Raw genomic sequence first — 23,719 nt, forward strand, 5'->3', positions numbered from 1 at the left:
AAACTGAAAGCTACATGCCTGTTCATGGAATAGACCCTCAGTATAACTTCATACACTTTTCATCCCCTTTTCAAATCTTCCTATAGATTTATCTTCTACTGGCATGAAATACAATCCACATGGGAGTATTGTTGTGGAAATGCAACTACTGGCAGAACAAAATTTGTTCATACCTAAGGTAGATTCATGGCAGATGAAGATGAAGGTACCAGTGTGATGGGGTCACAAAATCAGTCAAGGATGCCAAACTGCTATGAATAGGCTTGAGTTGCTGTCAGATATATGGGGGTTTCCTATTGTAGAGCACTGCACTGTAGGAAATTTAAAATAGTAGTTGTTTGAGGCCATAGGCCATAGGCACCAAGCAATCATGTTTCTCCCAGTCAAAGAATACTGTTGCAGATACAGAAGCTTAGCAGAAACTTGTGATAGGGCTCCAGAAAGAACCGGTTTTGTTACAAAATTCCAAAGATGGACAGTGACCTTGAAAGAGGACATTCCAGTCCTTCCTCTCCCTGCATCTGTATATGCAATACTTCCAGGTACATCAGACTGGAGAGATTATGGTTCCCCAGAATTCACCACTGCTGCAGTATGGCCAATGATGAGAGATATCGGGAGATCTAAATAGTTGAGAGTACAGGATACAAGAGAAGAGCAACAGTTGGACATTGCTTAGAAATTCAAAGCCGAGCCAAAAATAAAAAATAAAAAAAATACCCCAATAGATTACTTGAAATAAATTCAGATAAAAACTGTGAGCTTTAAAAAAAAATTGAAAACAGAGGTCAAAAAGACAATGGCAAAAAAAAAAAAAAAAACTAGCAACCCTGCCAAATATGTTTGAAAGTATGAAATAAAAGGTTAAGATCTAGTGGGAAGGAAAGACCAGCAAATGTTAATTTTTCAGTTTATCAGAGAAGGCAGAGTTTAAACTGGAACAACTCAGCTGGAACAGGAATGAAAAAGCATTAGATTTCCAAACCCCACCTCCATTTAAATAACTTTTACCTCCTCTGCAGGTAAAGATACATACACACACACATATATACCCCTCTCTCTTTTTCTCTTCGGCTACGCCTACATCCACACATACATACGGATTTTATCCCACCATCTTTTCAGGATATATCATCATTGAAAAGGAAAAGTGTAATGATAGGTTTCAACCCAGTCTGATCTGCACAATTTGTCATCCATGATGTGGGAACTCCGCTCTGTGGCCTTCACTCGAGCTATCCTTGCTGAATTCCTAGCCACGCTCCTCTTTGTCTTCTTCGGCCTGGGCTCAGCTCTGAACTGGCCTGCTTCCCCACCAAACGTCCTCCAGATCTCCTTCGCATTTGGCTTGGCCATTGGTACCTTGGTTCAAGCAGTAGGTCATGTCAGCGGAGCCCATATTAACCCTGCAGTGACAGTGGCCTGCCTGGTGGGCTCTCAAGTCTCCTTCCTCAGGGCCATCTTCTACGTGGTGGCACAGATCCTAGGAGCTGTGACGGGGGCTGCTCTCCTGCATCAAATCACTCCACCTCATATTCGGGGCAGCTTGGCCATCAACAGGGTAAGGATTTTACTGTCTTTAGCAATGGAAGGACTGAAGGACTCCAGCTTTCTGGGTCATCACAATGGCCCATATAGGAAGTGTATTAATATTGGTCATGCTAATTCAGTAATGTTTATGTTGAAAGATAATGGGTCTCTTGAATTTTTCCCAACCTAACAGTTTCTACATGCAAAGTAGATACACTTCTACTGGATTGCCGTCTTTCCTTTTGAGAAACTTGGGTAAAGGAAAGCAATGCTATTTTAAAATAGGTCAGTAATTGTGCTTTCCCTGACTGCTGATTTTTATTGTACCTTTCTTCATGCATAAGAGTTACCCAGGACTGCAAAAAATCTGGACTATCACTAAATGGTTGGAAAGAGTTGGAGCTTTTGATATTACCCAGATTTTTACAATGATTGGCCCATAGAAGAAGTGGATGGGATTTGGATTTTATCTTGACTCATCAAAGTCCAATGCTATGCAGGACTCAATATATGGGGCTTAAGGTTCACAATTCATGCTGAACTATAGGCAGTTTGCTTATGATTTACCATAGTGTGTAATCCCAAACCAGGGTGGTAAATAGTAATTTTTGATCTAGTGGGATATGGGTACTCAGTTATTGGACTAGCTCATCCTTCTCCCTAGCCTACTGGATCTCCCCATACCCAGTTCTTCCAACTGACACTGTTTTAACTTAAAGATGCCAGTAGTGAAACATGTGCATTCCTGTCATGTGGAAATTCCATTAAATTGATGGTAGAAATTTCAGACTTGCAAGACTTTGTATTTTAATGAGAATTGTACTTTCCACTCTCTGGAACCTGATGCAGAATATGAATGCACCATTGGAAGATCAGAAATACTATGTTAGGATCATGCCATCACAGAGAAAAATCTATGTGATTGCTAAGAGTCAACACCGACTTGATGGACAAAACCGATCAGATTTTTAGCAACCTAATTTAGGAAAGGAAACAAAAGCCTTTTGTTTTTCTAATCGCTATATCACTTTGCTGACCTAATGTTAATCATCCAAAAACCTACCAATAGATCTTCCTGACCACTATCTAGATGTTAAAGATACATAGATTCCATCACAAAAAAAGATGTAAGCTTTTACTACAGGTCTTTTCAATCCATTTTAGAGCAAGCTAGTTATTGTAAATATCATATATTTATCAACATGGATTCCAAATCTAGCAATGATCTTTGCATGTTTCTAGCATTGTAAACTTAATCCTTGCTTGACCTTTCTGGTTTCTATTCTCCCACAAGGGCCATATGCTATTTAAGGGATTAGCAGTTTGTTTCCCTGTCATATTCCAGTTCCTCTGTGAAAGCAGTACTAAGCCCAGGTTGCTATGCCTTGATGCTGGCATGACAAATTGCTACCCAATTGCCAATATATTTATTTCTTCAGAAAAAAATCAAGTACTTCCTGATGCCACGTATTATTAAAAAGAATGGCACTTTACCAGCTTAAATAACAGGGTCCTCCCTTCTCATTATAAATACCCATTTGCCCATTTCATAAACTCAGGGTCAGGTATCTTTTAACATGGTGTGGCAAATACTAGAAGATCTACGTGGTTGATATAATCATTATTTAAAGACATTCTCTATGAGCCCATAATCCCTTCTCTCCTCCCCACTTGGATGTGCTCTCCCAATTTACCAACACTGAAAGGTCTTCTCATACTCTGGGCAAGGAAAAAAAAAGGAGTTGCCGTCATATCTTTTTTATTTTCTTCAAATGCCTCCTCAAAGCTAGGGATATTTCTTGAAAATAAAGGCACTTTGCAGTGTGCTGACTTTTCCTTTATATATTTTTTTTAATATATAAAATTGAAATAGTTTTAAACCAGTGGTGAAATCCAAATATTTTTACTACCGGTTCTGTGGGCGTGGCTTGGTGAGCATGGTGTGGCTTGGTGGGCGTGGCAGGGGAAGGATATTGCAAAATCCCCATTCTCTCCCTGGGGGAAAGATATTGCAAAATCCCCATTCCCACCCCACTCTGGGGCCAGCCAGAGGTGGTATTTGCTGGTTCTCCGAACTACTCAAAATTTCCGCTACCAGTTCTCCAGAACCTGTCAGAACCTGCTGGATTTCACCCCTGTTCTAAACATTAAACCAGCAAGGTCACTAGCGTGACAGGTGGGCACCCTAATGCCGAAGGTCATCGTGTTAATCCATTTCTGAAATTGCCAATCATTAATAGAAAACTGGGATCATAATAAAATAGATAACATAATTATAATGGTAATATTATAAGACTGTTGCTTCTGATCTCTTATTGTATTGGCCAGTTGTCAGCCAGCTGCCTTTATTAGAATTTTGTGGTCCTGACTAGCAGCTGGCAGCTGTGCCATTTGGCACAGCATATTGCCACTAAAGTCTTCAGTCTTCATGAGGGATGGGATCATAATATTATTAGGACAATATCTTGCAAAGTCTTCCTTTTGGCCTGTGGACTCCAATGAAGTAGCTAGGATAAGTCTCCTCTCCCTTCTGGGCTGGATCTATGTCCTCCTAGCTAGGTGATCACTGAATAGAATAGAATAGAATTCTTGATTGGCCAAGTGTGATTGGACACACAAGGAATTTGTCTTGGTACATAGGTTCTCAGTGTACATAAAATAAAAGATACATTCATCAAGAATCATAAGGTACAACTCTTAATGATAGTCATAGGGAAGAAATAAGCAATCAAACTATATTAGGAAACAGTCAATATAAATCGTAAGGATACAAGCAACAAGGATTCAGGAGATAGCCAATGTCTTGTTGCAGAGGGGGTGAGGTGTTCCTGCTGTCTTGAATCTGTAGTGCACCTGCATTTTAGGAGGCCCTCCCTGGGTCTAGATGTGTTAGACAGTTTTGACCTGTTTTCAAACTTCCTTTTTTAGGGGAATTTTTGAGGCAATTGTAGGAAAATAACTGTATAAAACCCTAAATGAATGGATTATCTGGCTATGGTTCAGGCATGGATATGGCACAAAAACCACATTAGTTGTGTTAGTGGATTACCTTGTTAGATTAGAAGTTAGCAGAGATGTGTGTGTGTGTGTGTGCCTTCTGGCTCTTTTAGATCTTCTGGTGGATTTCAGTACCATCAAACATGGAATATTTTTGGACTACTTGCAAGGGTTGGGGACTAGGACATTGTGCTTTAGAGGAAGAAATTTCAGTTCAGTGGCCTTTGATGTATGGCAGGCAGCAGACTTTGATCCCCTCCTGTTAACTTTTCAATATCTGCATAAAGCTAATGGCAGACTTCGGATTGGTGTCATCAATATGTTCATGATACCCAATTATACACTGCTACCTTGGCCAACACTTGATATGCAATCAAGGTTTTGTCCAAGTGTTTAGAGGCTGTTAGGACATGGATAGGATCAAGCAGATGGAGTTAAATTCATGCAAGGCAGAGTTGCTGGTTGTACATTGAAGATCTTTATGGATTCCAGGGATGTCTTTTGAAGGGATGGCATGGGGTCTGTGATTTGGGGGCTCCTCCTAAATTCATGGCTACTGCTGAGTGGGCAGATACATGTTGTGATCAGGAGGGTGTTTGCCCGACTCCAGCTTGTGTACCAGTTATAACCTGGAGCAGGAACTAGCACCTGCAACTCATGCTGTCATCACCACCTGATTGATGCATTGCAATGCACTTTGTGGAGACCACCAAGAAACTGTAATTGCAGTATCCCTTGTGCTAACTGGCACAGGATAACATAAAACACTTGGGCTACAAGCCCTGCGTTGGCTGCAGGTACTTCTCTGGGTGCAATTTAAAGGGCTTATTTATGAAGCCCTGTATGGCTTGGTACTGAAGATCACCTCCACCAACCAGATTTGTCCCATCCAACATGAGAAACTTGAGAAAAATGTTGGTACAGTAATTCCCTACTACCTGAAGATGAGGATTACTGAAGCTGGGACAAAACGCTTTTCTCTAAGTGTTTCCATATTGTATACTAACCAAATACAAGGAACCAGGTTTGCCTTGATCCTGTTGGTTAGAGGCAGGTTAAGCTGTCATTACTCTGGAGACCCTTTTTAGTTAGTTAAATCAGCTCCACCTTAAAGATGATTTTAAATAGTTATGTGATCCACATTGAAGATAATTGAAAATATTGTAATGGTTGTATTTATTATCATTATGATACTGTATTGTGGATGTTCTTGTTTATAAACAAAGATTGTTTCCTTTCCATTTGCCTATCCATAAACTAATCTAGTTAATTAAACTTCCTTGTGTTTTTAAGAACTAGTGATATCCAACAATGTCTAATTTATTAAAAAGAAACATGGTGGCACACTGGTTAGAATGCAGTATTGCAGGCTAGTTTTGCTGACTGCCAGCAGTTTGATTCTCACCAGGCTCAAGATTGACTCAGCCTTCCATCCTTCCAAGGTTGGTAAAATGTGGACCCAAATTGTTGGGGGCAATATGCTGACTCTGTAAACCGCTTAGAGAGGGCTGTAAAAGCATGGTGAAGTGGTATATAAGTCTAAGTGCTATTGTTAATTGCTATTGCTAGTGTTTGATGATGTGGTTGAAAAAGGTTGCATTAATCACCATGAAAATCACTTGTACTGCTAGCTTGACTTCTTAACTTTGTTGATTAGGAATTCTGGGAACCCTTCAATTTATGTAGAATTTATCAGTTTGGGAAAGGTCAATAAGGCAATTTACTCTAATAAGATTAATTTATTGGAGCTGTTTTCCTGAATTGGAGCTATTTTCCTGAGCTATATGACTCCATAGTCATATAGCTCAGGAATAATTTACAAGCCCCTGGAGACATGTGTTGACTATCAAGGCATCCTCCAAGAACCATTAAATTAAAGTGCCTATTGGGAATTAAATTAATCCATAATTATTGGTGATTTTACAACACAGAAACAGGAGAAGAACAGGAATGTTTGCATACTTCTAATTGTATACAAGTGTAATCTACAGGCACATTCTGTTAGGTAATCTGACACGCATTCTTCGAAGATGAGACAATCCCCTCTGCCATTTTTAGCACTGTCAGCTGCATTTTTATTTGCCAAAATCTTGTGTAAGATATACCAGAATAGATCTCTGCCACAGGGCAAGAGACTGATTTGTAAATGCCAGTAACATTGCAACAATAATCAGATTGTTAATCTGCACTAAAATGCAGATAAACATACTTAAATGACTGAACATAATAAAAAAACCTACTTGGATACTGGCTCTTTTGTTTTAATCTGGCTGGTCAGATGTATGATATTTACTTTCATATTTTGTCTCTTATTTTATTTTATAACCCAATAAAAATGTTAAACATGAGATGTACGATAGACGTAGGCCTGATTTGCAAAAAGGTATGAGAGTAATTCAAATGTAACTATCATGATCCCTTAATATTGCAGCTCAATAACTAGGTATTTCATCTAAATCTGAGTTGTGAGAATATTCTTCGTTTGGTATAGTCTCAATCAAGCAACAAAGATATACAACTTCTGGAGTGACTAGGTAAAGTTAGTTGATTCTGTTGTAACTTTTTGTGGCTCTATAGAAATGTACTTTAATTTACTGGCATTAACAAAAGGAAAATGTCATGATGCCACTATGGTATGAAACTGAAAATAAATATATTTAGCTGTTATATTTGGTTCATTCTTTAAGATTATGCTGCCCTTTGTGGACTTTTGGGGGAAAAAAGAATGAGAAAGAATATCAGTAGTTAGAAAACTACTAATACATGGTTCTAATTAATAGTACAACTACAACTAACTCACAAGCCATGAAATGATCTAATAAGCCAGCTCCATCCTCCAACTTACCTTCCTTGCAAAGGTGTGGGTAGATACACAAGAGTGGGTGGAAGCTGAGAGTACTGTATGCCTCTTTTAGGTCTGGAAAGAAAAGTGGCACTGTATATGCAATGAAGAGGAGAACATTTAATGGATACAGAAAATAAAGAAACAAGATGGATATATACCAGGTGTATCCAACCTTGGCAACTTTAAGATTTGTAGACTTCAACATCCAGAATTCCACAAGTCTTAAAGTTGCCAAGATTGACACCTCTGATACAGTGGTGGGTTCCTCTCGGTTCGGCCCGGTTCTCCCAAGCCGGTAGCGGTGACGATATGACGTCACCGAACCGGTTCTGCCCCCCGCACCCCCCATCCCCCCACCCCGCATTATTCTTACCTTTTATTTGGCCCCACCCTCAATCTATTGCTGCCTCCTGAGTCCCAGCTGATGGCTAGAGGGAAAAAAAACTGTTTAAACTCTTGCCACGGGGCTTCAAAGGGCCGCCCTACAGCTGATCAGTGTTAAAAGAAAACAAATGAGTAGACCAGTGCCTGCAAAAATACATGAGTAGATCAGTGCCTGCAAAAAATAAATGGGTAGACCAGTGCCTGCAAAAATACATGAGTAGACCAGTGCCTGCAAAAATACATGAGTAGATCAGTGCCTGCAAAAATAAATGGGTAGACCAGTGCCTGCAAAAAATAAATGGGTACATCGGTACAGCTCTGCAAGCAGTTAAAAGCCTGGTAGACTAGTACCTCTGCTAAATCCTAATTAATTGTCACATGACCATCAAGCCACGCCCACAAAATAAGCCATGCCCACAGAACCAGTAGTAAAAAAATTTAGAACCCACCCCTGCTCTGATATATACCAGACACACACACACACACACACACACACAGTATAATCTCCAGAGACAAAAAAGAAAAAATGATTTTATACGAGGAGGCTGAAAAAAAGGACCATAAAAAGAGATTCTACAACCCAGACAGAGAGAAGTGGAAAGCCTTTGCATCAGAGGTGGTATTCAGCAGGTTCTGACCAGTTCTGGAGAACCAGTAGCGGAAATTTTGAGTAGTTCGGAGAACCGGTAAATACCACCTCTGACTGGCCCCGCCCCAATCTATTCTCTGCTTCCTGAGTCCCAGCTGATCGAGATGAAATGGGGATTTTGCAGTAACCTTCCCCTGGAGTGGGATTGGAATGGAGATTTTACAGTATCCTTCCCCTGCCACACCCACCAAGCCATGCCATGCCCACCAAACCATGCCCACAGAACCATAGTAAAAAAATTTGAATTTCGCCACTGGTAAGTACACTATGCTATAATTAATCACACCCACCATGTCAGTTTTTTGATGAAAGATGTCATAGCAGTACCCTTTCAAGATTCATGTGCTCCTCAGTCAAACGAGGCCAAAAAAAGAAAAGAAAAAAGCATGCAGCTTTGAAAAGCCTTCCGATGCGAAATGCCTATCAAGATAAATTACCATGTCGAGAAAAAAATACATGCTGATGTGCTGCTCTGTGTTACCTTTTCTTCCCCATAGGCTCTGTTTACTTGCCTAATGAGATTCTGACCCAACCACCGGAATTGCACCTGAAGGAGGGAGAGAAATGCTCCTTGAAAGCATGAATTATGCATACATTTTATGCAAGGCAAACTGTATCTGAGCAACTGGTTTTTTGTTATGGAGCTCTTGGATCAGGGCAACCACAGGGAGGATTTAAAAAGTTAAGATGATAGGCATGACTATGCAATCAAAGTCCTACCTCTTTTAATGTGCATGCAAGGGTAGGGCTTTAATTGCAGTCACACTCACCATCTTCAAACCCTCACAGCTTCAACCATAAACTGTCTATGGTGGACCTCACCCCATTCCTAAGAGGTCCATAAAGGAGGCGTGACGAACTTATATATATATATATATATATATATATATATATATATATATATATATATATATATATATATATATATATATATATATAATCTTAGCTTTTTACCCTCCTGCGGACACCCCTGCACCAGATGCTGCATTTTAAAACTCTCCAGTACTGTTTTCTATAGATAACAAAGTTACGGCCTAGAGATAACACTTAATAGAACATCACAAGCAGGCTTGGTGGTCATGATGTGGCTTGGTGGGCGTGGCAGGGAGGGATACTGCAAAATCTCCATTCCCTTCCCACTCCAGGGGAAGGATACTGCAAAATCCCCATTCCTTCCCCATTCTGGGGGAAGGATATTGCAAAATCTCCAGTCCCACCCCACTCTGGGACCAGCCAGAGGTGGTATTTGCCCGTTCTCCGAACTGCTCAAAATTTCCGCTACCGGTTCTCCAGAACCTGCTGGATTTCACCCCTGGTCACAAGCCATTTGGAGAGGCAAAATTGAAGCATGTGTGATTTTCTCATGGCCCTCAGCTTAACTTTTAATGCAGGAGATCAGTTTTTGCTGTCGTAGCTATTTGTCTCTTCCAGTGGTGGGTTTCAAACATTTTTACTACTGGTTCTGTGGGTGTGGCTTGGTGGGTGTGGCATGGCTTGGTGGGCGTGGTTTGGTGGGCATGGCAGGGGAAGGATACTGTAAAATCTCCATTCCCTCCCCAATCCAGGAGAAGGTTACTGCAAAATCCCATTTCGTCCCGATCAGCTGGGACTCGGGAGGAGAGAATAGATGGGGACGGGGCCAGTCAGAATTTTTACTACCGGTTCTCCGAACTACTCAAAATTTCTGCTACCGGTTCTCCAGAATTGTTCAGAACCTGCTGAAACCCACCTCTGGTCTCTTCCTCATAGCCTGCTCTGAGGAAGTTATTAGTTATTTGTCTCTTTCTTTCGAGAGAAAGGTGCTCTGCTCTAGGGAGAAAAGGTATCAAAAAGAGGAAAATGATGACATCCAAGAAAGAATTGGTGTCCCTCCCACCAATTCTTTAGTTCTTGACAAACTTACTGATAACCTTTCGGCCGATGTACCACACAGCCTCCAAGAGATTATCCTAAGGGAATGTAGCCCTTGAGAGAAATACAGATTTTTTTTCCCCTACAAACTCCCTAATAAAGGAGATTTGTTTACTGCTTCTGTGAGGCCATTTCCTTCAATGAGATGGAAGTTACAACAAAGCCCAGACGCAGGTCACAACCCAGCAAATCAAATATGATCAGACACAAACTCTGGACCACCAAAGATAAAATGACACTGGCTTCTTTGCTGTGTGCTGGGCAGGGCACTAAAAATCGGGACCTTGAAGCATATATTACACCACCAAGAGTAGATTAGTGAGCTGCATTCAGATTGATGGATCATAGATTTTATGGGCTTGTATTATGGAAACAGATCTATGGAGATTCTCAATCATCCAGGTCATGGTTGTCCCAAAGGTGCTGTTCAAAAGGCAACTAGACTTTCTTAGGTTTTTTGCCTTGAAAACGTTCACTTCTCAAACCAAAAAGCCTTTTAAACAGCATCTGGTACAAAGATGCTGTTCTTAGAACTAAGGAGAAATTTCACGACAGTTAGAACAATTAATCAGTGGAACAACTTGCCTCCAGAAGTTGTGAATTCTCCAACACTGGAAGTTTTTAAGAAGATGTTGGATAACCATTTGTCTGAAGTGGCATAGGGTTTCCTGCCTAAGCAGGGGGTTGGACTAGAAGACCTCCAAGGTCCCTTCCAACTCTGTTATTCTATTCTACATTATGGAGTCACCATTTCCATGAGGGCCAACTGTGAAACATCAAAGTGTTCCAGGATCACAATGTATATATTCAGTTGCTTAGGGGTGTCACAGATCAAAATCTCTGCTATTACTGGAATGCTACTTCCCCAATGGCATAGATTCATTCAAACATAATCAATCTGCAGTTGGAATGGCAAAAGAAACAAATAACAGAGATCTTATCTGTTCAGTTAATTCAATTATTTCTCCTCAGGGAAGTCATATAGTATTGAATCAATGACAGTGAGATACTGTACTATTGTAATGGAAATAGAAAACCAGGCAAATACATGGCAGCCCATTTTCCTGAGGGGTGTGTAATCTTCTATGGGAATCAATTCCCTATTAACATTTTAGGAAGGCAAAAATTAAAAATTAACTCTTGATCATTGATATGTCAGCATATCCACCTTTGTTGACACTGATACATAGCCCAAAAGTAGTGGCCATGTGTCTTCCTGCCATCTCCATCTTTACTAGCAAAACATTATCCATATGACTGATCCAAGAACGTAGAAAATGGTAGCCACCAAAGTGGTGCTTGGCAGAAAATGTCAACCCCAATAGCAGACAAGAAAAAAGATGGCAGTGGATTGAATTTTCAGAATGGTACGGTGATTCTAACTATCTATTTTGTTTGTTTGTTTATGAGAGAAGGGAGTAGGTTTTCCATTCTTCTTCAAGTATTCATTTTTAGTACCTATGTTGTACATCAAATTCCATTCATTTTGGGTTAATCACTTACCTTTCTTAATATAGAGTATCCAATTCATCAATGGAAAATGTAAGTTATTTTTACACCTCCAATGAGGCTGGGTGACTAGGAGATTTTTATCTGTGACACACCTAAGCAACTTAATATATCCATTGTGATCCTGGAACACTTTGATGTTTCACAGTATCACACTTGGCCATCATGGAAATGGTGACTCTATAATGTACCAAATATGCTGTTCAAAAGGCTTCTTGGTTTGAGAAGTCTTTTGAACAACATATTTGGTACATTACAGAGTCACCAGCCTCATTAGAGGCTAGGAGAGATGTGGTGGCTCAGTGGCTAAGACGCTGAACTTGTCGATCGAAAGGTCGGCAGTTCAGCGGTTTGAATCCCTAGTGCTGCGTAACGGGATGAGCTCCCGTTACTTGTCCCAGCTTCTGCCAATCTAGCAGTTCGAAAGCACGTAAAAAATGCAAGTAGAAAAATAGGAACCACCTTTGGTGGGAAGGTAACAGCATTCCGTGTGCCCTCGGCATTTAGTCATGCCGGCCACATGACCACAGAGACGTCTTCGGACAGCACTGGTTCTTCGGCTTTGAAACAGAGATGAGCACCACCCCCTAGAGTCGGGAACGACTAGCACATATGTGTGAGGGGAACCTTTACCTTTACCTTTAATGAGGCTAGGGAGCTGAAAGAAAATGAAACTGTATGCCTTTCCATTGTATTCCATTTTATACATCTACAATATATAAATACAATGTTCAAATTATTTGTGAACAAGTGTCCCAGCAGTAGTTTGTTTAAAAAAATCTTAGCATTTCAGCAAAATTTAACAATGAGATGCAACTGCTATTGATTCTGCCAGTCAAAGGATGTCATCTTGTGGGACCTTGGAAGGAGGGCTTTTCTGTTGCAGAGCCTGATTTTTGGAACGCAATTCTCCCTAAGGTTAGATTGGTGACTTTTCAGAAGGCTCTAAAGGATTGGATGTGATCCTAGGCATGTGGGTTAGAATGCTAGTGAGAGATCATGATGTTTTTATGATTTGGTTGTTCCTCACCTCCTTTTTTAGGTTTTACATTAAGGTTTTCTGTGGGGTTTTTTTTAATGTTGTAAGCCATCCAGAACCACAATTGTGAGATAGGTTTTTATATATGTTGAAGAAATAAACAAATAATAAGTGAATAAACAAATTCAATTTTAAAGACCACAGTATTGTATTCAACATACTAAATTCTGAAGAGGGTTTTAAAAAGCGTTTCAGCTGTCATAAAAGCAACTGATTTCAGAAAAAGAGCTTTAATTTTCTTCTGCTTTCTTCTAGGTGCAAAATAACACAACATCAGGACAAGCTGTCGCCATGGAGATTTTCCTCACTTTTCAATTGGTCCTTTGCATTTTTGCCTCCACTGATGATCATCGGACCGACAATTTGGGATCCCCAGCTTTGTCCATTGGTTTCTCTGTCGTCCTGGGTCACCTCATTGGAGTGCGTAATCAGATTGCTGTGCAAAATTAAGCAATGATGTTAAATTGAAATGTAATAAAGTTTGGGGGGGATGGACAATAATATTGACAATAAAATCCAAATTTTGGAGTTGAAGGAGTGGCCCTTTTCAAGTGAGGTTTCTCGTGGCTGAAAATCAGAGCAATTTTTTATGGATTCACCCCACATAGAATTCTTTATTGGCGAAGTGTGTTATTGGACACACAAGTAGTCTACTCATTGAATCCTGATTCAATGGGTTTGGGCGGCACATATATGCATTCAGTGGTGGGATTCAGCTGGATTGGGCTGGTTTCTGGTGAACCGGTAGTTAAATTGCTGGCTGGCTCCGCCCCACCCCGCCCCTCCCAGGAGTCCCCACGTGCCTCATTTTGTCTCCCAGGTAAGTGCAGGGAGGCCTCCTACGCCCAAAACACAGCGCGGGAGCGGCAGGGGGGGCGGTGCGCCCTCCCAGCGGCCCATTTTCTCTCTCAGGAGGCTGCAAGGAGGCCTCCTAGGCCCAAAATGGGGCGTGGGGGGCGGCACGTTCCCCCCCCCACGGCCCGTTTTTGCTCCCAGGGAGGTGCAGGAGGCCGAGTGCTGCCTGTCACACACCCTGGCCATGCCCACCATGGCCACACCCACCCAGCCGGTCATTAGGGCAAAGAACGGGTTGTTAAATTATTTGAATCCCACCGCTGGATGCATTCCTATCTGGCTGCTTCTCCTTCCTTTTCTAGTTAGCAACCAATCTGAGATCATGTTATTACGAGGATGTTATCATCAATTGGGATTTGATTATCCTTAGCTACTTGCTGAGATCTGTGAGTACAAGTGATCACATTTAATAGTTCAGTGCATCAATCTGTTCAGTGGTACTCATAATGGCTGCCCTTGCTGATATGTTGTTATAAGCCAATCTCAGTGATAAGATGTGGCTTTTTTTGCTTGCACAAGAGGGCTTCCTTCCTCCTTTCCCAATTCTGTCCAATTACAGGCAGTCCTCAACTTACGATCACAATTTTTTTTTTTTTAATTTTATTTTAATTTGATTTATATGCTGCCCTTCTCCGGAGACTCAGGGCGGCTTACAGTGCGTTAAGCAATAGCCTTCATACTTTTTGTATATTTATACAAAGTCAGCTTATTGCCCCCACAAACTGGGTCCTCATTTAACCTACCTTAGAAAGGATGGAAGGCTGAGTCGACCTTGAGCCTTGGAGAGGCCAAAATTGAGCCAATTGAGGCCAAAATTTCTAAGCAAGGCAGCTGTTAAGTGAATTTTGCCTCATTTCATAACCTTTCTTGCCACAGTTGCTAAGTGAATCACTGCAGTTGTTAGGAACACTGGTTGCTAAATGAATCTGGCTTCTCCATTGGCTTTGCTTCTTAGAAGATTGAAAAAGTTGATCACATGACCCCGGGACACTGCAACCGTCATAAATACGAACCAGTTGCCAAGCATCTGAATTTTTTTCATATGCCCATGGGGATGCTGCAATCATCATGTGAAAAATGAAAAAAAGTTACTTTTTTCAGTGCCGTTGTAACTTTGAACAGTCGCTATATCAATGGGTAAGTCAAGGACGACCTGTACTTTCAAAAAATTCCCCATGAAGATTATTCCAGTCCTCTGCCATAGATTGTGTATGCTTAGAAGTGGCTACAAGGAAGGATATTGTCCTCTCCTTATTTTACCAACAAGTGTCCCACTGTATATTCTATTGCTATACTGGCTTTATTGCCACCATGGACCATGCTGGCGCAGTGGTTAGAATACAATATTGCAGGCTAACTTTGTATTCCCACTGCCAGGAGTTCGATATTATTTAATATTATTTGCATTCTCTTCCTAACAGCAGGAGGGAGCCCTGATTGGCCCTAACATTCTGTGCATGTTTTCAGCTTTGTGAGGTTGGCAGAGTGGATGATGGTTAGAAGTCACCTTCAAAGCCTCTTTGGAAAAATTAGGAAAATAAGAACAAAGTGATATGAAAATGCCCCAAAACTCTGGAGAGCCACTTTCAGTCAATGCAAAATAACTCTAGAAGAAGCAATGGTGTGGCTCTTGGAGCCGCAGTGGCACAGTGGTTAGAATGCAGTACTGCAGGCTACTTCTGCTGACTGCTGACTGCCTGCAATTTGGCAGATCGAATCTCACCAGGCTCAAAGTTGACTCAGCCTTTCATCCTTCTGAGGTAGGTAAAATGAGGACCCAGATTGTTGGGGGCAATATGCTGCCTCTGTAAACCACTTAGAGAGTGCTGTAAAACACTGAGAAGTGGTATATAAGTCTAAGTGCTATTATAGCAAGATAAGCCACAGAAGAATGACAAGTCTAATAGAACATGATTTTCAGTTGAAACAATAGTACCTTAAATGTTAGTTTTAATAGAAGCGTGCAAGCTTTTTTTTAAGACACCATATTGAGATTCAGAGATATTCATATAATTACCCAGCATAAAATCCTGTTCATAGATAGGCCAATTATTCAAGTATATGTTAATTTTTTGTTTCAACCCTGTCTTCCTCCTGAGTGATTTGACTTTATTTTTTTTTTCTGATTATTTTGGCTCTTTTTGAAATCTAAAACTTTCTTAATCCTCTCCAAAGTTTTACTCACCCTTGCTGTTGACTCTTCCTCATTTTCTGCTGATTGCTCAGTCTCAGTGATGCTTTGGTCACATATTTATATGGTGTTCCTTACCGTTAGCCAGTTTTAATTAAAGCCATTATGCTGAATTAAACTGTATTCAAGGTCTTCAGATCATTTGCTTAATCAAAATATATTACTGCTATTTTCTTCTCAGGAAAAACAAATAAGGGAAAAGAAAACTGTCAAAAGATCTGACTACATATATTAATTTACCTAATGCTTTAGATCAGTAGTTCTCAACCTGTGGGTCGCGACCCCTTTGGGGGTCAAATGACCCTTTCATAGGGGTCACCTAAGACCATCGGAAAACACATATTTTCAATGGTTTTAGGAATAATTTTATGGTTGGGGGGTCACCACAACATGAGGAACTGTATTAAAGGGTCGTGGCATTAGGAAGGTTGAGAACCACTGCTTTAGAGTGACAGATATGGATTTTCTCTCTCTCATTTTTATCCTCATTAGAAATCCTGTTATATAAAACTGTGCAATAAATCAACAGTCCAAGATATTTCCATCAGTTTCAAGTTGAATTGAGATTTTAACTTAGATTTTTCCCATAAAGAATCAAAGTATATAACAGTTGAAAGGGATCTTGGAGATTATCTAATCCAGGGGTCCCTCAACCCCTGGTCTGTGGACCAGCACCAGACTGTGGCATGCCAGCAACCAGGCCGCACAAGTAAGCAAAGCCCCATCTGTGGGATGCTGGCAGCACGCAAAATCACGTCCCCTCTGAACCGCGGAAAAATCTCTCTCCACAGAACTGGTCCCTGGTGCCCAAAACGTTGGGGGCCACTAATCTAATCCAATCCCTTTCTACTACTAACTACACATGCACACACACGGCAGTGTGGTATAGTAGTTAAGGTGCGGACCATAAGCACAAAAACTCTGAGTGAGATGGGCACTAGAAAAATGTGAAAAATAAATAAATAAATAAAACTCAGACTGTAGTCCACTCTTAGGCATGGAAGCTGGCTGGATGACATTGGGCCAATCACTCTCTCAGCCCTAGATTGGGCAGACAAAAAACACGCCACCTCCCATCGACTCATAGCGGACCAGCAGATGAGATTATGTTCTGTATCCTTCAGTGACAACCTTCATCCAACCTCCATCCTTCATCATTTGAGTCATATACTGCATATCACTAATCTCATCCTATTTTTCTACCTAGATCTACTACACTGGCTGTTCCATGAATCCTGCTAGATCTTTTGCCCCTGCTGTGATTCTTGGTGAATTTGACAATCATTGGGTAAGATACCCGACCAGCCTTTCTCCACTGGGTTCTATGGAAGGGGTTCTGCTGGAGATCCTGATTTTAAAAACAACACCCACAACCCATTTTTTTAACTTCACACAGTGTGCAATGCTAGCACTTGCAATAATGGTAATGTTTACTCGCCGCAATCCAGATGCTTAGTCTGTCATTTTGTTATAGTAGTGGTGGTGGTAATTGTTGAAAACATAGATGGTGTATGTTGGAAATGAAATGCATTGTGAAGTTATCACATTTTTGGGGGGTGGGTTTGATTTTTAATGCAAGAGTTCCAACAAACCCAAACATTTTTTCAAAGTTTTCTCCAGGTAAGAAGGTTGAGAAAACCTGCTCCGGATAATCTACAGTTGCAACAGACCACTAAAAAGGGATAGCAATGTTTGGGGGGTTGTGAATCTTAGGAGTCTCAACCATTTGAGACATGCCATGATCCATATAAGTAAGCATATTCATTAACTTGATCGTTGACAGATTCACATAGTTGCATATTCCCTTTTGTCTCTCATATGTACACAGACAGATATTCTCTGACTTTTTGTGAAACAAGCCAAGCTTGTATTCTTTCCTCCCTCAGTATTTTTTAAAAGGGGAATTGCATTTTCTCTGTTCCTATTAATGATGGGGGGGGATGGTTTTTGCTAAAATTAGTTAGATGGAAGGTGAGGTGTCAAGATTTCCTACCTCAACATATCCTTACTAGGATTGCTGAGTCTCAGAGAAACTATGAAAGAAGAGGCAGGCCTTAGAGACCAAAGCTGAAGACTCCACACAATCCATGTCCTTGCCCTAGCCAAGTGTGACCAAGAATACAAGTGAGGAGCAGGATGGGAAGATAAGGATGGGATAGATTCAGGGATTCAGCCAGTTTGGAGTGGTTCGGGCAAACCGGATGCTAATTTTACATCTGGTTCACCAAACCGGTAGTTGCAAGAACTGGCTGGCCCCGCCTACCCCACCCCACCCCTCCCAGGAATCTCCATGCGGCCCGTTTTGGATGCCAGGTAAGTGCAGTGCCCACCCGGAGGCTCTGGGAGGGGCGAAAAATGGGCCTCCCAGAAGTTCCAAAAGTCTGGAAACAGGCGTGTTTCCAGCCTCTAGAGGGCCTCTGGAGCCCAGGGGAGGCTGTTTTCACTCTCCCGGAGTCTCGAGGAAAGCCTCCGGAGCTTGGGGAGGACGAAAATGTCCCGTCATCCCCCCGCCGTGGTGCAGGAGGCTGAGTAGGCCATGCCCATCATGGCCACACCCACCCAGCAACCAGGCAGAGAACCAGTTGCTAAAAGAATCCCACCCCTGGATAGATTGCTTACTGTAAGGGACACCACAATATTAGGAGGCTACCAAGGTCCCCAGATTCACTTAGACTTGGAGTTTGACCTGGTTTATTCATGCCTGTGCACAAGAATTATTGAGTACAGAAGGATGAATGCCATATACACAAGGCAAAAGGCACGGTGCATGAAACAAAATGAACTCATCCACTCTGGCCATATGGCCCTGTCCATTTTTTCTAGCAGCACAAGGTGTCTCTCTGCAAACTTCTGATTAAAGCATAACCTTACAAGAAGAAAACAACTATCACTTAGGACAGTTGCAACAGGACTGATGGGCCAGGAGCAGCTCTTGTCTCCATAAGAGGGCTGTTTTTTGTTTGTTTGTGTATGGAAGCCATATTTTTAATTTATTTTAGAAAATTTATATCACCGCCTACTCACTCATGGAGACTCTAGGCCCGGGGTCTCCAAACCTGGCAACTTTAAGACTTGTGGACCTCAATTCCCAGAATTCCCCAGCCAACTATGCTGCGGAGCCTTAAAGTGTGAATACAACCATGCTGGCTGGGGAATTCTGGGAATTGAGGTCTACAAGTTTTAAAGTTGCCAAGTTTGTAGACACCTGCTCTAGGCGGCTTATAGACAAAAACAATGTGGAAGAAATAAAAATAATAAAATAATAAACCCTCACACACACATGCACCCTTGGTGACAACACACATTCAAATCAGCCATTTAATGGGCTCCTCCATCCCACTCTGGGTTCCGCAGGCCCGCTGGCAAAACACATCTTTAGGACCTTACAATATTTATTTTATTTATTTATATTTATTTGATTTATATGCCGCCCTTCTCCGGAGACTCAGGGCAGCTTACAATGCGTTAAGCAATAGCCTTCATACTTTTGTATATTTATACAAAGTCATCTTATTGCCCCCACAAACTGGGTCCTCAATTTACCTACCTTAGAAAGGATGGAAGGCTGAGTCAACCTTGAGCCTGGCGGGATTCGATCTTACTTTAATTGCAGACAGCTGGTGTTAAATTACAGAGCTCTGTCTGTTGAGCTATTCAGGCTCCTGGATTGCTGCCTATCTTACTGTTGTGATCTCAGCAACTCACAAAACAAAACATAAAAAGAAGAAATAAAATAACAGTGCCAGAATCATACATGTTCCTTTGCCTGAAAGAAAAGTCAAGTCTTCAGGACTTTGCAGATGTCTAACAGTCTTGGCCATCCAGATCTTGGAGGTGGGCAAGCACCACAACTGAAAGGTACTTTTGTCTAGATTCCATTAGATGGCACTGTTTCAGAGAAAGGATCCAGATACACTATTGGATCCAGTGGGATCCAGTGAGATCCAGTGGGATGAGCAGAAATAACTGAGAATAGGCAGTGCCATGAATAATCTGGCTCATGTAGGACTTTACAGGTGATCTCTAACAATTTTAATTGTATCCAAAAGCATATTGGAAATCAGTGCAGTTTATGAAGCAGAGATGCTACCAGGTGCATCCTAAACGGTGCAGTACCGTTACGTGTAGACCAACTGCAGCTTCCAAATGTTCTTCAAGGATACCCCCATTTAGATTACATTACAATAGTCAAAATAGGAAGGGACTAAGGTATGAATGATTGAGAGCAGAGCCTCCCCTTCCAAGAAGGGCTGCCATTGGCACACAAATGTTTAATGAGAAGAAGTTTCAATGGTTTGGCAATGGTTTAGCATCCCATTCCAGCTCTATGTGAATGTTTCAGGCTCTTGTTTCAACCAGTTTCAGGCCAGTTTGTTACTGGACGTGACTTTGGTTTCTTGTTTTGAGTTTTTGGAGACTTTTAACATTCATATTCAATGAAGTAAAAGAATGAAGGAAGCAAAATCCTTTGGCAGTTGTCCATGAACTCCCCACCAGAGGAACTGTACAGTACTGTTAGCATCTTAGTTATGTTGCCTTAGTTGGAAGGTATGAAATAACTCAGCACTGACGTCTGAATAATAGGAAATAATACCTTGTTTGCTTTTCCAGTAATATATTGGATGCACTCTATAGTCCACATTCCCCAAAGTGGTGCTTTCCAAATGTAGGGCTTAACTATAAATCCCATTGCCCGTTGCTTGAATATACTTTGCAGAGAAGCTTTCATAACCTGATTTCCTTGACGAGCAATGTCTGACAATTGTATGAAGCTTCTTGGATTGGAAACAGATTGAAAACCACTATGATGAGGAGTTGTATACCGATTCTAGAATTACCATATATTAAGGATTAACTAGTAATCATTAGTTTAGCTGCCCCATTGTCACCAAGAGCTGAATTATGAGCAGAAGGATCTCTGGGTGTTACAACAACAACAACATACTTTATTGCGGTCATAGACCAAAAAGACCAAAACATCCAAAACACATAGCTGGCACACGACCAGACTAAAGTGCAATACAGCAACAAAATCAGTGGTGGAAACCATTCCGTCAAACTCACAGTTCATGTATTTTAAATTTTTTAGCTCCAATCTATATGGACTATAGTTGATTAAAATTGTACATAGGTAGAAAATACTATAGTGCAATTTGCATACAATCCACACATCGGCACTTTATACAACCACCAACTAACTCAACCGCTGGCGATCAATAAAGCTGACCTCAGTCCATGGGTCCAGCCCATCCCTTGCCCCAGCTCTTACATCCCAAGACTGCAATCTCTGGGTGTTATTGATCGAGTTACTCACAACTCAGGACAAGCAGGAAGGTTTGGAGGTCACAGAAGAAGGAATTCCAGATGCAATGATCAAAAGTTATCAGGAGTTTCCAAAAAAAAAAATGGCTTTGTAAATGCTGGAGAAACCTAGGAAGACAAGTAATTTGGAGAAATAAATAGAAGGGAAGAAGGAGGCCTTCAAAAATGGTGAGATGGGCAGCAAACATATTTAATAAAATAAAATAAAAACTAAAAGGAGAAGAAAAAGAGGAGTGTAGAATCACTGAATTCATTAACTGACTCTCCAGGCCAGAATCCACCTATATGGGGAGGGATGGTGGGGAAGGAAGCAGCCTGCCATTTTTCTCCTGCCTTCTCCAATAAATTACTTTAAATTTATTTTAATGAAATTCTTCCTGTCTATAGAATAAAATATAGATGAAATGATGTGATGTTTAACGCAAATAAATCTGCCAATTGTCTTTGGTAGTGGCATGGTGGCACAGTGCTTAGAATACAGTATTGCAGTCTGACTCTGCCCACAGCCATGAGTTCAATCCTGACCGATTCAGCTTTCCATCCTTCCGAGGTCGGTAAAATGAGGACCCAGATTGTTGGGGACAATGTGCTGACCTTGTAAACTGCTGAGAGAGTACTGTAAAGCACTATGGGATGGTATATAAGTGCTATGGCTATTGCTATTTTGGTTCTTTGTGTTACCCAAGAGTAATCATTGTGTCTGCCAGCTTCTGAGTCTCTCTCATGTTGTCATTTCCATGTGCAGGTCTTCTGGCTGGGTCCCATGGTTGGAGCAGTGGTGGCTTCCTTGCTCTACAATTATGCTTTCTTCCCTCATAGAAAGACTCTGTCAGAGAGGCTAGCAATCTTCAAAGGCTATGAGCCAGAAGAGGACTGGGAAGAGCGTGAAGTTCGCAGGAGGCAGTCAATGGAGCTGCATTCTCCCCAAACTTTGCCTCGGGGAGTGATGGAAAAAGTCTAAAGAGCCTGAGAGCCAGTAAAAGGAGCAGGTCATAGCTAACCATGTTCTTCTGAGCCAAATATGCATCCATATATGCTACAGATACAGAGTGTGTATTAAGAACTTCCTGGGTCAGAGTGGCTGTTCATCTGGACATCCAAGTGTGTATCCGTTTTCTCCTCAAATTGTAAAAGATGTACCTTTCGATCTCCAGGATGTTGATCTAGATCAAAAGGAGCACGTAGCAGCCTGTTTGTATACACTGATGAAAGAATTCACTGATGGTTTTCTTCTTCTCTGGTTCAAGCTAGCTAAATTTCACATGAGCTTTCTAGAACCTTGCATGAAGAATTCTAGAAATTCTTCATCTCCCTCCCTCCATCATCTCTCTATCTAGTTTGGGTATCTTGTCCCCTCCCCAGGCACTACAATGGCAGGTTCTGGAGGTAATAATGTTATCCAGAATTATGGCTGAGAAAATTTAGGAAACAGAAATAATACTCTCCTAGATCTTGTAAACAGATTGCACTGTCATTATTTACTTCAAAGTGTGCAAGCTTACGTAGTAGCTTTAGGTTGCAATCCTAAATATACTCCCTAAAGAGTGAAGACCATGAAATAGAATAGGAATTGAGTAAGCACGCATAGGATTATTCTGCCCATCACATAATCAGCCACGGTATCATTTTACTCCTCATCCAGTTTCTCACGGTGTACACAATGATTTTCTTGTCTATAGTTTTATATATTTTATTAAAATACAATGTAATGCTTATGCTGAATTTTAGATCAAACAAAGATCGGGAGATCTTAAGAGCAGATCTATTTGTTGCAGCCACATTCTTTTTTTTTTTTTTAAATCAAAGGTGTTTGTAACGAACCTGCTATATATCATTGCATTTTGTTTTGTTTTTTCTCCAGGCTTTCTTAAATTACAACTTCATTAATACTTTCAGATGGTGGGAGGGCATCTACCGGTATCTGGTAGAAATCAAAGGGAAGAAACAAACGTAAATTTGGCTAAATTAGGCCAAATTAGGCCTTGGCCACTTTTCCCAACTATATTGTTCTATAGAAAGAAAGTTGTGAATTCACCTTAATTGGTTTATTAGGCAAGATTTGTTTTCCATTGCTGTACATGTGGTATTCATTTTGCAAAGCTTGAAGCATGTTGCCTTGGATCATTTTTCCATGCAACTGGGAGCAGGGTGGGTATGTTTTAATCAAAGCAGCATTTGCGTATCTGTGTGTGCGTGAATTGTTCCAAATGTATTGCTAAATATCACTTCCTTGTTTTCAGATAGCATTCTTTAAGGAATTGAAGCACTTTTCACACAATTGCCTTTTTTAAAAAATTGCATCATATGTTTGGTATAAGATGCCTTTGATGCTGTGGGTTGATATGCACTAAACCAGGGGTCGGCAACCTTAAACCCTCAAAGAGCCACAAAGGTCCTAACCGGAAGCCCCCTGTTCAATTCTGGAGGCAACCAGAAGTCCGGGTCCCACCATAGAGTCTCCTCCTAGTGCGGTGTCCTTTTTCCTCT

At 41.1% G+C, this 23,719-nt stretch overlaps 1 protein-coding gene across 1 annotated transcript; it reads left to right on the plus strand.

Moving 5' to 3' along the window:
- The first annotated feature begins 1,198 nt into the window (after nucleotides 1–1,198).
- On the plus strand, nucleotides 1,199–22,193 carry AQP2 (aquaporin 2). Its single transcript, XM_070934911.1, has 4 exons — nucleotides 1,199–1,561; nucleotides 13,120–13,284; nucleotides 17,118–17,198; nucleotides 21,978–22,193. Exons 1-4 carry the CDS (start codon nucleotides 1,199–1,201, stop codon nucleotides 22,191–22,193), a joined length of 825 nt encoding a protein of 274 aa, XP_070791012.1.
- Nucleotides 22,194–23,719: the final 1,526 nt, after the last annotated feature.

Source organism: Pituophis catenifer, unplaced genomic scaffold (assembly GCF_029215685.1).
Source record: "Pituophis catenifer annectens isolate HBS135680 unplaced genomic scaffold, rPitCat1.0.hap2 SCAF_2, whole genome shotgun sequence".
NCBI lineage: Eukaryota > Metazoa > Chordata > Lepidosauria > Squamata > Colubridae > Pituophis > Pituophis catenifer.